At 44.1% G+C, this 17,063-nt stretch overlaps 1 protein-coding gene across 1 annotated transcript in view; it reads right to left on the bottom strand.

Annotated features, from left to right (window-relative positions):
* Window positions 1-16,819, bottom strand: part of USP18 (ubiquitin specific peptidase 18) — a 22,207-nt gene extending 5,388 nt beyond the window's left edge. Inside the window, exons 1-9 of the mRNA XM_019544521.1 lie at window positions 16,726-16,819; window positions 10,127-10,313; window positions 8,459-8,555; window positions 6,889-7,034; window positions 5,924-6,003; window positions 4,607-4,753; window positions 3,358-3,453; window positions 1,902-2,072; window positions 181-312 (exon numbers count right to left, since the gene is read on the bottom strand). Coding sequence (XP_019400066.1) covers window positions 181-312; window positions 1,902-2,072; window positions 3,358-3,453; window positions 4,607-4,753; window positions 5,924-6,003; window positions 6,889-7,034; window positions 8,459-8,555; window positions 10,127-10,289 — 1,032 coding nt within the window. The 5' untranslated portion in view covers window positions 10,290-10,313; window positions 16,726-16,819. The remainder of the gene's footprint in view (window positions 1-180; window positions 313-1,901; window positions 2,073-3,357; window positions 3,454-4,606; window positions 4,754-5,923; window positions 6,004-6,888; window positions 7,035-8,458; window positions 8,556-10,126; window positions 10,314-16,725) is intronic.
* Between the last annotated feature and the right edge of the window lie 244 nt (window positions 16,820-17,063).

Consider the following 17,063-nt stretch of genomic DNA (forward strand, 5'->3'; position numbering starts at 1 on the left):
AAACTGCCATTTACCATGATACAGATGTACAGCAGAAGGGCACAAGATGGAGAAAAGAGCTCAGAACCCATTCAGTTGTGCACATCTACTTGAACTAGAAGTGCTTTTTGTAAGCCTAGGCAGAGACTAGAAAGAGTGAACAGCAGAAAAGACTGAAGAGCTGGGGCTCTGTTTCCTCACCTGGCAGACGCTGGAATCATTGAAGCAGTACCACTGGTGGTCTGTAAGGCTCCGAGTATAGGCACAGTAGTGGCCAAAGTTGGCTGATCCCAAGTGAGCAACAACAGCAAAGAGATCATACTGCCAATCAACCTAAAAAGAGCCACAAAGAGCAACATTGTCAGTGCAGCAGCCTCAAACTGTTGAGCAGAGATGATAACACAACAGATGTTATTGTCTTCATGAGAAATATGACTTCTGCCCCACAGCAGGAGAGGGCAGTGGCAGTTTAAGATTTATTGGGACCCTGGGCAACTAGGAAACTGGAGGCCCCCCACCAGGCAAGAGCAAGTTCTCTCTGCACCCATCAAGGGCCGGCAGCTGGGCCAGCCCAGCCTCCTTTGTGCATCTGGGGTGAGTCAGGGGGCGCAAGCACCGCTAAGGTGAAGGCAGCCTCAGCTCTGGACCAACCCAGCCCCTCCATCTGGCAGATTTTGCACAGCTGGGGCTGCAGTCCCCCAGTGCTGTGGGATGGGCTTGGGCCAGGGCCTGGGCTGAGGCCAGGGCTGGCCTGAGGCTGAGGGGTGGGGCACAGAAGCCACTGCCACATGCATGGAGTTCCACACCCACCCCTAGCCCCTGACCCTGGCCCGACTGGAGGGGAAGAGGTGCACACTGCCGCTCTGGATACCCATGACCATGATACCTGCCTGGACTGTGATGCCTCCAGCACCCCAGGGGGGCCCTGAGAGGGGGCAGGACAAAGATAGCCTTGTCCTGAAGATCATTTTCTTCAGTTTTGCCTAAAGGGAATTCAGTTTGAATATCCTGTTCTTCCAAACATCCATTTACTTATTTAGGAACCTAAGCCCTATTTAGGCCTTTGTTAATCAAGACCTTTGAAACCAAGGTTTTCAGGGCTTCATAATCATTATGGGTGAGATAAGATGAGCACAGCAGTCTTAAATGCCTTAATCTTATTGCCCACATAGCCCAAAGAAATAGCTGTAAACAGGGAAGTCCCATGGACATTAGGGGGAATAAGACTATGGCACACCACCAAAACTGCTTTGCAAACAAAAAAGGCAACCTCAAGCCCTTGCTGGTACTATACCCTCCTTCATTACAGAAAGGTTAACCAGTAGATCCACATAGCAACAGATCTCCCACCTATGTCTTTGCTCTGCTAATACTAACTCTTCCACAGGGGTAGAAATGAATCCCTGCTAATCACAGCCCTGTGAGATACAGCAGTGTGCAGGTTGCTCTGAGTGGACTGCCCACATCCTGACTTCTCATCCAGTGTGAAATGCAAGATTTGCTGCTCATTACCTCTCTGGTATCCATGAAATGGGTTTACAGAGCAAGGCAAGAGTTGCCAATTAAATACTCGTTATGATTAAGTAAGACATAAAGGTTCTTCTCTGTAACATAATTGGAAGCAGAGCAGCACTGGGAAAGTTATGATACTAGTCTCAAAAAAATATACAGGTTCAAGATTTTGAGATAGCAAGCAACTTAGTTTGCTGATTTAGCCTAAGTACAAAACCTGCAAAATGACAAAAAGTTAAAATCACAGGGTATGTGACAATGTTAGGTACAGGTTAAGCCCAGAGCCTAACCCCCTTACAATGGTACTGAACAGTGAGATAGATGTCTCTCGGACTTGTGAGTCTACTGAATGAACAGAAAGAAGGGTAGGTGATCTGTCTCTTTAGGTGAAATTAAATAAACCACTTCACCTTGTCTTTGGCATCTGCATGACACTGCTCTTGTGTCAGGATCTCACTGAAATTGAGGCTTTGTGGGAACGGTAGTGAATGGCTGATCTTCTGAATCCTAGTGGATTTCTTGCAGTAGAATCGTTTTAGGTGAAGGGTCAAGGTCAGTGGCAGCTGTTTTAGCCTTGTGCCCTGCAATGCAATAAACACTGGAGCTGAAGACTAAGGAATTGAGAGCGATTTAAGATGTTAAGACCAACATGAATGACTTTAGGATATAGAGTGGTCTGTGCTACAGTGAATTAAGTCCCCTGCTTTTTATTTTAGAAATTCAACGTCTGCTTGACTGGAAATGCTAAAGGTTTACATACACACTGGGTTATAAACTATGTAAAGAATCCATGACCACAAAATCTCCTGGCTGTACCATGGTTTGTATCTTAGTTTTCGAGTGTTCATTCTGTGCATTACTTCTCTGTCTCTCTTTTATCCTTCCCTGAAGCATGTAGCTCTCTGTGTGGTTAGACAAGACTACAGGAGGTAATGCAGGGATAAATGCAATCATGGCTATAGTGACAGAAGCTATCATTTAGAGATGCTCCCTAGTTTGAAAAGTTGGGAGTTTTAGGAAATGGTTAGTGAGTTAGGAGACTCAGGTAGTAGTTAAGTTAGAGAGAAAAAGGATCTGCAGAGGTTAGCCTATTGCCCCCCAGTAAAGTTTGTTGTTTAGTTCTCATTCATGTATGCCTGTGTTCATTGAACCCAATGGTCACTACACTGGCAACATGTGAGATGCACAGAGAAGCATTGTAGGATACTGCTATGAGCAGCAGGGCTTCCCTGCAGAGTGCAGGGTGGTTGAGAGGTAGGTCCATGGACAATTTCCCCTTCAGCAAGTGCCTACAAAGAAAACCTTAAGTGGTCTACCCTATCCTGAACAACATGCACCTTGGACAATATATGCTAGAAGGTTTTATATTTTTCTTACAATTTGGCAACACTCAAATATCTTATCAGTCCAATAAAGTCTCACTGATGAGTTGGAATTGGGGTTTGTTTACAGCCTCTGTCACTCTAGCAACATAACCAAACCAGGAAAGTCCTGTAGTAGAGAAACAGCAAAGTCCAGCAGAAGGTATTTTTGTGCTGGTATAGCTACAACACTTTGTCAAGGGTGCTGACAGACATGCAGGCCTCTGCTCAAACTCATGACGCTTTACAAAAAGTGCCATGAGTTACTGACCACTACCCACCCAGCCCAACAGACATTCTACAACCTCTCTGTTCCAGTGCTTTACTACTCTCCTATTGAGCGTTTTTCCTAATACCTAGCCTAAACTTCCTCTACTACAACTTGAGACTGTTGCTCCTTGTTCTGTCATCTGCCACTACTAAGAACAGTATAACTCCATTGTCTTTGTAGCCACCCTTCCAGCAGTTTCCTATTTTATAGGAGTTAGAGAAAATATTTTCTTACCTGCAGACATGGTGTTTTCTGCTTACACTGTTCACAGAAACACATGTCATTGCCAGTCAGCTGTTCAGGCTGGAAAAAGTGCTGTAGGGAATCCTCCTAGAAATACACAGAAGGTTTCTATCAGTCAAAAACAGGAACTGAATTCATCCAAGTTAGATTTCTACCACTTCTTCATTTCAAGGTATTTAGTATGAAGGCCCATACACAGAAGAGACATGCGATTTCAAGGTGCCTGGTGAAGGAAATAGTTTTTTTTTCTCTTGCTTTTTTCTGATAAATAAGATCAAAAACATTTTACTTCTTTAGTTTTATTTTTACCTATTTTGTTATAGGTTAGACCAGTGGTGCTCATCCTTTTGGTCCTGTGGGCCAGATGAGTAGTAAAGGATCCATCTGCAGGCTGGATTTAACCTTGAGGCCTAGCACCCCCCCACTTCCTCCACACATCAGGATTGGACTCTGGTGGCTTAAAACCACCCCCTCCCAGCCTCTGTGTGCAGGGATTACATCCCTGGGGTCTGGGACCACAACTTCTCACCCCCTATACGCTGGAATTGGGTCCCAGGGGGCTGGCACTGCCCCCCCTCAAGCCAGAATTGGGCCCTGCCAGCCTGGTACCACCCTCTCCCAGCCCCCAACACTGGGATTGGGCCCTATGACCCAGTGCCAACCTACCCAGCCCTGTGTGCTGGGATTGGGCACCAGATCCATCACAGAGCTCAGGGCTCCCTTTGGGTCTGGAGATTTGGCAACAGGGGTATAGTGCCACCACTCCCCTGCCACCAAATTTCTAGATCCATGAGGAGCCCTGCAGATCATATGACGTAGCACTGCAGGCTGGATCTGGCCTGCAGACTGCAGGTTGAACACCCCTGAAGTAGACAAATTCCCTGTTTCAGCATTCAACAATCACTCTTCACCCTATCTAAGGTACATTACTGTGATATCTACGCTCTGCGGATTACATGCAGCTATTACTATGTGTTTTACATAGAGAGGAAACAGTGGACCAGATACCAAAATTATAACCTCCTTTCAGAAAGGAGCCTCAGGAGCTCTATCTTCCATGTGGAATTCCTCCAGGGACAAGTAGAAAAGGCAAAGATTAAATAGCACCCCAGCATAGATACTATATAGATACTAGACATGGCTCCTAGGAAAGGAGGCTCTTGAATCAGATTCCAGTGCCTTAGTGGAGTTGACTCTTTCTCCTAATAAAAGGCACAGTGAGAAGGGATGCTGAACCTACCAGTGTACTCAGCCAGTGAGATCTGGAATCAAACATTGGGAGTGGGAGAGTTATCATGTGGCTGTCCCAGTTTGTTTCAAAGGAACACCTCTGGCAAACCAGGTAGTCCTGCACCCAGATAGTGTACAAAGCAGTCAGCCTTTCCACCTGAAGGGGTAAAAAAAACCAAGAAGAAATGGATACAAATCATACAATACATCTGCTAGTGGCTATACTTGGACACTCACTGATGTAGTGTCACTTCTTTAGGGCTTGAAACCAGATCTGGCACTTGTCTAGAAAGAGAGTACCTCATAGCATTGAAATAAGGACACTATAAATGCTTCACAGAAGTTAAACAGATGAACTGCTATTGTAGCAGATATATATATGTAAGACATCTACATGTATGTAATGGAGGAATCATATGCAGCTGACAGGTGTTCATTTAAAGGAGTGATGAAATATAATCCCTGATCCCGAAAATCATGCCCCCTTCCATGCCAAACGTGCCTGGCAAGATGCATGATTTTGGAATCAATTCCCAATTGCACCCTACTAGTCAGTGCAGAATCATGATTCCTGACTCCCCTATACTGGAAAGTTGAAAGCCCTGTGCCCCAAAATCCACTGGTTTTCAGATGGCTCCACCACTTCAGCAGGACCGGTTGGAGATCTGGTGCAGTCCTAGTCCTGCCACATGTTCAATTTAAGATGTGATGGAAACCAGCCACAAAAATTAACAGACTAATAGCATTTTAAGTGTAATGTCTCCCAAGGGCCATAGTTTTGTACCAAACCTACAATGTGTGTTTGTCTCCTGCATAAATAAATTGAGCTACTGGTTACTGCTTGTTCATAGCCTAGGAACCTCTCATGAAAAAAACTGCCTCCATTAAACATGTAAGCAGTAGCTGGCAGTAACTGAAGGAAGCTGACAGATACTAAGGCAAGGAGCAGTGACCATTTGAAAATAACACTGACTCATATTTCTGTAAATCTGAAATTGGAAGAAAACTGAGATTACCAAACCTGTTTTTGTAAAAGATTTTCTTTTTCTTTATTAACAAGTAGCTCCTGCAACAAGGATAATTATCCCTTTGGCCTGGCCTGAAAGAAGTTCAACTGAAATTTAACTGAAACTTGAAATGACAAAGTCCTTAGGAGCTTGATTCCCGGTGATTGGGAGATGAGAGAATAGAATCCAAAAGATAAGGCTGGGACTCCTGGACCTAGGACAAAGGCTGGCTGGTAAAAGGGATTCCTGTTAGAAAAAACAGTAAAAAAATTCTCATCCCCAGGGACAGATTGCATGACTTTTTCATTCATCACACTTACCAGGTCCGTGTTTGTGATTTGACTCTTAATGAGGTTCCAGAGGACCAGTAATAGCTGTGCAGCATCATGCTGGACAAACACTGGACACATCGAGACATTACAGTCAGTATTATGAACAATAAATCTTCCTCCCCTGATCCCCTTTCAGAGACATGAGGTTCCCACCCACTTCTTTGCCTCCAATCCTCCCCAGTCTCCATAGTACACCAGCTGGCTTTCCAACTGATGAGAGAAGGGTGATGTTTCCTCAGGATCCCCATCAGTGTTGTTTTTGAATTATCATTATATCTCACTACAGAAAAATGTGAGCCACCTACTTCCAGGCCAGCACTGTTCCAGCAACACTCCCTGCCAGTACAAACTACTAAGGACTAGGCAAGAACACTGCACATGGATTTTCCATGGCAGCCCAAATAGCACATTTAATGACCCAGCTAGATGCAAAGGTAAACTCCTCAGCTGAAAGGCTGAACCTGGCCAGTTCTCTTCGTGTTGATTTGATAAGTTCTGAATCAGAACAAGGCTTATCTGCTCACAGACTGGGGTGAGTTTGGTATAGTTTAACCACCTATCTTCCTGCCCTCCCTTCCAACTGGCACTATGAAAGAGAGATCAGCTTAAGAAGACATATCAAGCAATAAGCTACCTCACCCTCTATATCCAGTACATCCCACTCCCCTCTAAGACCCATCTGCTTTCCTTTCCTAGAGCAATGCAGGCTGTTACTTAAGAATATGGGCAACCAGCTCATGCCCTAGCCCTAGCCAAGAAGCAGGTTGCTCTTCAGGATCTACCTCCCCAAATCCCTTTCATCTGCCAATATGGAAATAAGGCCCAGCATCTCAAGTGTCTGCTAGTGGGATACAGCACACACCATGTGGCAATATGTCACCACTTCTCCCTTTCCTAAATCAGATGAAAAGGCGGGTGGGGTAGTACATAGGGAATAGTGGGCTACTGCTTACATTCCACACCGTGCAGTGAGAGACAGCGAGAAAGTTCCAAGGGAGATACAGCTTCCCGTTTGCCACGCTGCATCTCCTCCAGCAGCAGAAGCATCTGGTATGGGACATTCTTCCTCTGCTCTGCAGAGCTGAATGGCACTGTGATCCTGTGAACAGAAGCAGCCATAGGAGCTGTGCGACAGAAACAGAAAATTTCCACACCTGCAGTTCCTGCTCTTGGTAAGAAATAGGGCAAAGTTAAGAGGGGAAATGGGGTAAAATAGTAACTTGCATCACTCCTTAGAGTGCCTGGGTTTTACCATGAAAAGAGATGGCTGGTAGATACAATTCAGGACCTAAGTATGCAGTGGAGTTTCGTGGCTGTATTTCAACACTGGAGACCTAGATCCAAATTGTACTCCCTTTGCTGTTTGACTCTAACCAGCAACGTCTGTGATAGTTTAAGCTCAGTCCTATGCACAGCTAAGTAACATCAGGTTCCATTACTACAAGTAGCTTGGGGAATCAGCCTGGATGCTTGCCTGATAGAAGGAACAGAGCAGAACTAATTTAAAAAATTTGATAGACCATGCCCTCTGCCTATGAGGTGTCAAGTGCATCAGCCTTCCCCTCGCCTCCCACTTCCCCCAAAATTATCTGCGAGTAGAGGGCTGTGCTTTTGGAACTGTGGCTTAGCTTCTAGTTAGCTCCTTGCTATGAGACCCTTGTTCAGTGAGCTGGAAGACCTGGTATGTCCAGGCAATCCATTCCTGTGAATGGACAGGCCATGTAAAAATGGAGTTGAGTGAGTGAGGTGGTGGTAGTAGCATCACTGGGCGCGAGTAGATGAAATGGGAGCCCTAAATTGAAGCAGTGGGTTTTAAAAAATGCCACTTCAGTTTAGGGCTGATTAAACCCCTATGTTGTGCACACACCCCACCCAGTACCTGCCTCTCCGGCAGGGAGGGGAGGGTGAGCTGCCACCAGGTGGAGTGGTCCAGGGGCTGTGGGAGGGGGCCTGGTGCTTCCCTCCATGGCAGTGGTGCCCCCCCTGCTCCTCCTCTCCCTCACCCGGGTGGCACCCACCCACAGGCACCTGGTTCAGGTGGTCCTGGGGGATACCACAGCTGCAGAGGGAAGCACCAGGTCTTTCCTCAGCTCTGGCAGGCAGGCTCCAGGGGGAGGAGGGTGTGAAAATCAGGCTCCCTGCTTTTCTTGGGTGCAGCCTGCCTTCCCAGGCTGCTGCCAGGCTGCCTGCAGGGCTCCCTGCAGAGCCATGGAGATGCACAGAGCCCAGTGCTTCGCTCTGCAGCTGTAGGGGCAGCAAACTAAAACTCCTCGAAGGAGTCATTTAAGGCACATTACATTTAAGGCAATGACTTTGAGGCTGCACCCCAAGTCATTTAAGGCACATTACACCACCGAAATTCCTACAGCAGCTGGAATTAATGCATAATATGCCGCCGAGGCATGCAAACACCGACACCATTAAAGCAGTGCAAAAGCATTTAGCCCACTTTAAAGTGTTGTGCACACCACCTCCTGGTAGTATAAGCTCAGGGAGTAGGCATTCTGCCTGCACATTTCCTACCTTCGCAGTATCACAGTGAAGTGTCTGTTCATGAAAAACACTTGGAGCAAGGAGTTCAGGCAGCAGCTCAGTCCAACGTTGTACAGCCCAATTGCTCCTATAGGCACAGAAAAGAAAGTGAGGCTTACATCTTATGTGCTGTGAGAGAGCTTCAATGGCACTGGAAAGATGGTAAATTTCCTGTTAGGCATTTACAGCTTGCTTAACACACAACCCCAGCACCTTGGCCAGGATTGTGGAAACACCAAATCTCCTCCCTCAAAATTGTAAAAAACAACAAAAACAAACAAAAACAAATGGAGTGTCATCTGGATATGAGAGGTGTCTATAGAGCCTTCTGTAGAGGTAGCCCCAAATCATACAGTGCAGATCTGGGTTTGAGTTCATATAGTGCAGATCTGCTCCCCTGGATTCAGTGTTCCCCTTCAGACACATTTCAGATTTGGTTGTCAGTGTCAGGGAAAGGAACAAAGTTGAGCAAAGGGCAAGGAATTTTCACTCAGAGCCTCATGAAAAACAAAGGTATACAGGTTTCCCTCCCTTTATGCTATACTGTACATGCATTCCTGGAAAACAGCGTATAACTCAAATTCGCATAAAGGGAATCCACTTTACAATGTCACAAATAGGGACAGGTTCCAAGACCTCAACTATTCTGACCCCCAGATCCATTTTTATCACTTTTACAGGACAATTTTGGTACTCACCAACAGCAGACAGTACACACAAGCACAGGGCACTATCATAATGGGGACACCAACTACAGAAACACGTCACAGACAACGAATGAGTAGTACAGATCCACACAGGAGACTATATTTTGGTGCGTGTCACTCCCATAGTGCACTGCACAAAGCAGCTGACTGCCGGCTTCCACCACACTGATCGCATAAGAGTGAATTTTCCTTGCATATAACACATTTTTGGTATAAAAAGAGTCATCATGTAGGAGTGAATTCACACATACAGAACCCACATAAATCAAGGGAAACTGTATTTTGTGCTGAGTGCAGGTGGGGTAAGTGATGGGTGCTTCTGAAAAGTTTTACTTTTGGAGTAATCAGCTCCACCCAGACAGAGAGAGAGAGAGATGCATAGCAGTAAGGAAATGAATATAATAGGTGATAAGGAAACAAGGGTTCCAGCAGTTTATGCATACAGCAGGGGCAGGCAATTATTTTGGGTGGAGGGCCGCTTACTGAGTTTTGGCAAGCCATCGAGGGCCGCATGACAGGGGCAGATAAATATTAATTTTCTAAATTTTTTAGGGGTCCTGCAGGCCAGATAGAGTGGCCTGGCGGGCCACATCCAGGCCCCAGGATGCATTTTGCCCACCCCGGCATACAGTGAATGGGGATGAAGAGTGACGCAGGCAACATCTAACTTTCTTCAACTGTCATGACGAAGCTGCCCAGTTTAAGATTTGGAAAGGAAGAAACTATTTGGGATCATTTTCCGCAAAGTACAAAGCTTTCACTTGGTAGGGCCAAATATGTTGTCCTGGCATTTAATTTATAAGAATCCGCCATGTGTGAAATCAAACGAAGAGAAAAAGAACTGGGGGACAGAGAGAGAGAATGAAGAATTCAAGAGAAAGTGAGAGAAAGTGAGCAAAACACAGAAAAATAGAATGAGAAAGAGGGAGAGACATTTTTTAAAAAGCATTACCATTATTTAAGTCTGCCACACCATAGACAGATATTAGCTTCTGATCTCTGCTCTTCATAACTTTCTCTGTATCCTTTTCTACTTCTGCCGCTGTCTTCATGTTGAAATTCACTGGCAGCTCTGATTTGTTGCTTCTCATTTGTCGTCCAGTTCCCTGGCCCATAAACGGCACTAGGCAACACAAAAACTAAGAAGTATAGAAAGGTTGGAAAGATGTATAGTACACAGCAAAATAAAATTCATTTTTTCATTTGAAGTTTTCACAGCAAAAAAGATGGAATATCAAGAAATAAATGTTACTATCATCATTATGTTTTGGTGGGTTTGAGCTGGCACTCCAGGTCTCTGATGTGAATTGGCATGGCGGGAGGAATGAGGCTGTCACTTGCACTGCACTTCCTATATTTGTTTTGTTGCTAAATAAAGGTACAGACATAAGTGTAGCTCCCCAGTCTAACTCATGGCACTTCACAGAAATATTAATATTAAGAGTTTACAGATTGCTAGCTTATAACCAGAGCTGCAATAGTTTAGCTGCCAAATATCTTGAAGACTTTGTTTGCTTCAGATGTTTTCATGTGACCAGGAAGCCAGGGTTCTGTGCATTTTCTCATTAAAATGATATGACAAGGCCAGGACAGAAAATGTAATGGACACATGATGAAACCCCCAAAAATAGTACAATTTTTCCACACTTCTTAATCCTGTAGTTGCAGCACCCTCTAGTGAAAGAATTGTGAATATCCCCTGGAAAGAAGGTCAAGTATTGAATATTACATAGATATCTGTCGAATAGAAAAGAGAGTGCAACAAATAATCAGCCTTTTAACAGAGTGTTCTGCTGTGTGTGTTAAAAGCAACCTTTTATTCCACTACAAACCTGGTGAATTTTCAGAACGGCAAATCTCAGCTTTTCTTGCCTTTAAACTGATGAGTTGTTTATCTGTCTGTTTTGTGTTAAAATGGCCTGAATCCCTACTCCACCACCCTGGACTGAGATTTTAAAGGAGCCTAATGAAATTAAGCACCCAGCTGCTACTGAATATCATTTATCCTTCTTTCAAAACTTCCATCCCTATTGGTTTAACAAGACTTTTACAACTCTCATTGAGCAGTGGCATCTTGAGATTATCCTTATCTTTAAGGACTGGGTCCACAGAATCCATCAAATCACCAAAATAAAGCTAAAAGATGCATTCAAGCACTTGGACACCAGATATTGTCCATCCACCTGCGTGTTTGTCTATCCCAAATTGAGAATCACCCTCTAAATAATCACAACCCAAAAATCCTGAAGTTCAACATAATACAAATGATAGCTTACAAAGCGTTAGACTTCAAAATCAACTTCAGTGTCCTGAAAAGGTAAGAACCAAAGGCTCTTTAATACAAGTAGAGTATTCACTGTCTCACATATAAGCTACATAAGTATCTAAATGATGCCCAAGATATAATAACCACTTAGGTAGAAGAGCTAACTAGAATCCAAACAATTCACTACTTCCCTGGAAGTTGAGCTAGGAAAATATTTTTAGTATCATAGGGCTGATCCTACCAGATGCCAGGAGACCAGATTCTCAAAAGTACTTAGGCACTTTCATATGTTTGAAAATCTGATTCTAAGTGGATGTGGAGGTACCTCTTTAATGGAGGTAAGGGACAGGGATTTAGTCTTAGGGTTTACCCAATCTAGGGAAATTTGGAACAGTGTAAATACATTAAAGACAATACCAAATGAAGTAGATTGTGGGCATGTCTACACAAGACAAGGTTTACTGCACAGTAAACTAATCTAGTAAAGCATGATTGGGGCACAGGGCTGGGAAGCAAGCAGCTGTCTGGGGCAGGGGACAGTTTCCCAGCCCCTGCCCCAATCGGCTGATCAGGGCATAGGTCTGGGAGGCAGCTGCCCTGGAGACAGAACAGCTACCACCACATCCCCCAGAGCCAAGGCCTGACCCCAGTGCCCCCTACCAGCCTGGGACTGACACCTGGGGGAGCCTGGAGCCCCCCTGGCTGCTGTAGTGGGGGCAGAGCAGGGCAGGAGTAGCCTTGCACTGAACTGCTCCTGTCGGGAGCAAATTTGTTCCCAACAGGTGCATGTATAGCTTTCTGGGGAAAGCTTGCCCCAACAGCTTACTGTACCTTATTTTACTGTGTAGTGGGAGCATTTCCACAACACAGTAAATTCACAGTACATTAATTCTACTGCACAATAGCCCTGAAGGCAAAAATCGTGCTAATGCACTAATATGCAGCAGAATTAGCCTACTGCACATTAAGGCTGTGCAAAAGTTCACCAGCTGTTTCGATTCGACACTGTATTTCAAGCTCAAAACAAAGGGCTTTGAAACAGCCCCAAAACAAAACAAGGCTAGTTGAAATTTTTCGAAAGTTTCAAAGCAGCCAGCAGCAAGGTGGCGGGAGACAGGAGAGAACCAGAGCTGAGCTCCCAGCAGCAGCCTGGAGCACAGCCCTGGCTCTCCCCATCTCCCGGCGCCGGGCTGAAGGAAGCCAATCACAGCACAGAGGAAGGGAACTGAGCCCAGGGTCAGTTCCCCTCCCAAGCACTGTGATCAGGCTGGGGAAAGAAACTGAGCCCGATTGCTCAGTTCCCCTCCCCAGCCCCACGACTGATCAGGCTGGGAATGGGAAATTCCTTTCCCCAGCCCAATGGTCAGGCGAAACATTGAAACGGCGTTAAAACAGCCTCACTGTTTCGACAAAGCAAAATAGAACAGCTGTTTCAACTCAAAATGAAATTCAAAACAAAACACTGTTCCATCCAAACCTCGAAACTAAAGTCAAAATGGAACAGTGCCATTTTGCACAGCCCTACTGCACATTAGCATTACAAAAAAAACATGCCCTGGCGCTACTGTCCAGGAGTGCTGATTACAGTACATTAAGTTACTGCCTGTTATTAGAGGTACTAAACGTAATGCGCCATGATTACAGTGAATTAATTAATATGTAAACACACCCAATCATCTTAAAGCACATTAGTAGACACACCCACAGAGTCTTAACTGAGACGACCAGAAAGCAATCAACATTTCCTATTCAACAGTCCACACGGGAGGGGGAGAGCTAAACAGAGACAAAAATAAGGTGGAGAAAATTTGTGGGAACAATTACAGTTTATGGAAAAAGGAGGACCAGAACTTCAGGCCACTCAGAACCAGAAGATTTGGGCAGGTGAAAAGTATTTTTAATTGGTTATAGAAGAAAAAAGGAAATGAAAGAAAGACTGAAAGGTGCTGAGAAAAGGGAAGACAGGCAAAGTAAAAGAATTAATAGAGGGGAGGTGTCAGAGAGATCAAAAGTGGGAAAGAATACTGAAGGAAAGGAATTCAGAGAGGACAGAGGAGAACAGGGCAACACTTAAAAAGAGGCTGAATCAGAAAAGAAAGAGAAAACTGTAGTTTCTACAGTAACTGACACCTTTTACCTTCTAAAATACAGGCAAACTTGGTTGTAATCTATAAAGAGATGGGGAACTTTTTAGGATAAGCGGCTAAATGTCTCCTTTTGTAGTGTGTTAGTTTTAGCTATGGCAAACCAGACAATAAAAAAGTCACATTTTTTCAATGCGTAAAAAAAAAAGTAGCTGTGGTTATCCTGAAGCTATCTGGCTAATTTAAATTTGCTAAATAGTGTTGAATTCACCAGGTAGTTTCAACTGGGGGAAAAAAATCAGATTCGTAAAACTGCCTGACAAGGAGGTGGTTCCATTTTTTACCAGCTAGCCCAGTGGTCAAGCCACAAACTAGGATGTGAGATAACTAAGCTGTTTCTGCTTCTGCACAGTCAGAGCTTACCATATTTTGAACCTGAATCACATTCCTTCTAAGAAAAGTGACCAGTGACTACACTGCAGGGGATTCTGGTCAGTAAGTAGGCAGAAGAAGGGTGAAGGGTGTTCTCAATTTTTTGCTGTTCTATTTTGTATAAACACATAAATAGTTATTGTAGCAGTGCCAGGGAGCCATGTGAGTGCCCCAGTCACCAACCTATATCTCTCTTGCTTTCTAGGATTCACTGAATATTTTAGTACCTTATATAATATAAAAGGAAATAACAGTAAAAAGTTTAGAACAATTTATATTAAACTGTATAGCATGCAGAGACATTTTGTTGTGAATGGAGTTAACTCTTTCAATCAAAAAGTATTACCTATTCAACAGCCACCTTGGAGTTGGGGGGAGAGCTAGATAGAGACAGAAATGAAATGGAAATGATTTGGGGGGGTCATCACAATTTATGGAAAGAGGAGGAGCAGAACAACAGGCCAGTCAGAACAGGAAGACTTGGGTAGGTGAAAAGGATTTTTTTAACAGGTTATAGAGTGAGCCTTCAAGAAAAAGACAGAACAGGGGTTAGATACAGGGCAGTTATAACAATAGCAGGAACCGAGAAAAGCTTGAGAGCGATGAAGAGTTTTGGACCAAACTCATATTTTTCCAGTTTGGCCTCCAAACCAAAAAGGGAAAGAAAAGAATTAGTTGCAGCCCTCCCATCATGTGCTATGAGCTCTTAAATTAAGAGCTACTTAATCTAAAAAACTGCATTATTACCAAATAATCAGGTTACATTTTTTTCAGACAACATAGAAACTTTAAGATTTTACATTATATTTTAACACAGTACCTTTGTTTTCCAGCAGAGTATTTAGAAATCAGTAGAAAAGTTTTCTTCCCTGTGTTCACAATTCTCTGAATATTTTAAAAACAGATTTTGTAGCAGATCCCTAAGAGTCCCACTTGGCCCACAAAGACTTTGTCCTAGCAAGCCAGGAAGTGGGGTGCAGAAGAGCACTTAAGTTTCTGTTCCACCCAGGAGAGTACACAAACACCAGCAGACTCTCCCTGTGCCTGAAGAAGGGTGGTTGTGCCCAAAAATTTGTAAAGAACAATTTTTCCAACTGCTTAGTTGGTCTAATAAAAGAAATCACATTTACCCAAAGAAATTTGTCTGCAAAAAAGCAGTTAAGTCATTATGCTGTTTCTCCAGAGCTGTGAGTCTAGTCCTACTCTGGACTCATGCCATTCCCCGTCCCCCACAGATATTCAATCCAGCTGTAAAGGGGACGGTAGTCATTTAGGTCTAGGGAATCAAGGGAAACCAGTTATGATACCAGGTACGTCACTCCCTTTTGTGCTGCTTTAAAACCTTGCATACTTGACCACACTAGCCTGATAGGCTTGGATTGGTCTCTGACAAGGGACCCCACTGAAACCAGATAAGGCCATTTTTTCCATGGGAACTGAGACGGGGAAAAGATGATGGTAATGGCATTAAAATCCTTGTTTTTTGCTTAGAATCAGGCCAGGATCAGAATTTTCTCAGGATCAGGTTAAGAATTTTTCTTATAATAGGATAATAAAGGTAATAGCCTATTACATGCAATAGCCCTATGATTGTACATGCAACATCATACATTTCTCTTATAGAGCAGGGAAACCATATACAAGAATGATAATTTTAAAAAATCATTCTAGATAGTGCTGCAAGAGGCAAGGACTTCTTAGGGTGACATCTTTTATTCGACCAGCTGTGTAGTTGGGATAAAGTTAGACAAGGTTTCAAAAGGTTTCACATTTGTTTAACTTTATCCCAGTTACCCAGGTCCAATAAAAGATGTCACCTGCGGAAGACATGCTCTGCAGGCAGTTGGGGAGGTTAAGTTGCCACGTCCTTATGTCTGAGCTTTATCCTACATGTTTCAGGGTGTAGGTTGTAGCCGTGTCAGTCAAAGGACGTAGGTGGACAAGGTTCTTTGGGTAAATCCGATATCTATTATTAGACCAACTAAAATTTTATGATTTTTTTTATTAATTTAGAATGTTATCACTTTCTTTGGGTAAATCCGATAACTAAAGTTGGTCTAAAGATATCGGATTTACCCAAAGACCTTTGTCTGCCTATATTCTTAGATGGGCACAGCTATACCCTTTAGGATAAAATTAGACAAGGTTTCAAATCTGATATCTTTTATCAGACCAACTAAAATTTTATTAGAGCATTTTATTTTATTAAAATTTTAGTTGGTCTAATAAAAGATATTGGGTTTACCCAAAGAAGGGGATATTCCAAATTCATTTTAAAAATCATAAAATTTAGTTGGTTTACAAAAAGTATCAGATTTACCCAAAGAACCTTGTCTGCCTATGTCCTGAGACCAACACCACTACAAACTTTGGGATAAAGTTAGACAAGGTTTCAAATCTGGTATCTTTTCTTAGACCTACTAAAATTTTATGATTTTTTTTTAAATGAATGTAGATTATCACTTTCTTAGGGTACATCCGGTACCTTGTATTAGACCAACTAAAATTTAAGTAGGTCTAACACAAGATATGGGATTTACCCAAGGAAAGTGATAACATTCTAAATTCATTGATGCCTCATTATAACTAGCCTCATTAGAGACTGCATACAAAAAGACTTTGGCTGGCCTAACCCAATTTGACTTGGCTTTTAGTTGGTCTAAAAAAAAAAGTCTGGGATTTACCCCAAGAGCCTCGTCTGCCTGCGGTCTTTCTCCCTCAGCCCGCACACCTGGCCGCAGTGCTCCGCTGCCCGTGCAGGGTACTTACGGAGAGCCGTGCGACGGGCGCTCTGCTCCGCTCCTCTGCCGCCAGCACCTGTGCTCAGGGCTGCGGCGCGCCGGCTCTGCCTGGATCGGAGCTGCACCACCCCCGAGCAGCACGGCCCCAGCTCGCCTTCAGTTTTGATTTCCCGCTGCCCAGCTGGGGAGGATAGAAAGTGAAACTTAGCGGCAGGAGAGCCTGCTTCTCCCTCTGCAGCCGCTGCGTGGAAACGTGACAGGCACCGCCAAGAGCCTGCATGCACCGCCCCCCCCCCGGCGCTCTCTCTCTCTCTCTTTCTCTGTCTCACAGGAATCCCTGCCCAAGGACCTCGGGGAGAGAGGGGC

The sequence above is a fragment of the Crocodylus porosus genome, unplaced genomic scaffold (genome assembly GCF_001723895.1).
Source record: "Crocodylus porosus isolate Cpor-Errol unplaced genomic scaffold, CroPor_comp1, whole genome shotgun sequence".
Classification (NCBI taxonomy): Eukaryota; Metazoa; Chordata; order Crocodylia; family Crocodylidae; genus Crocodylus; species Crocodylus porosus.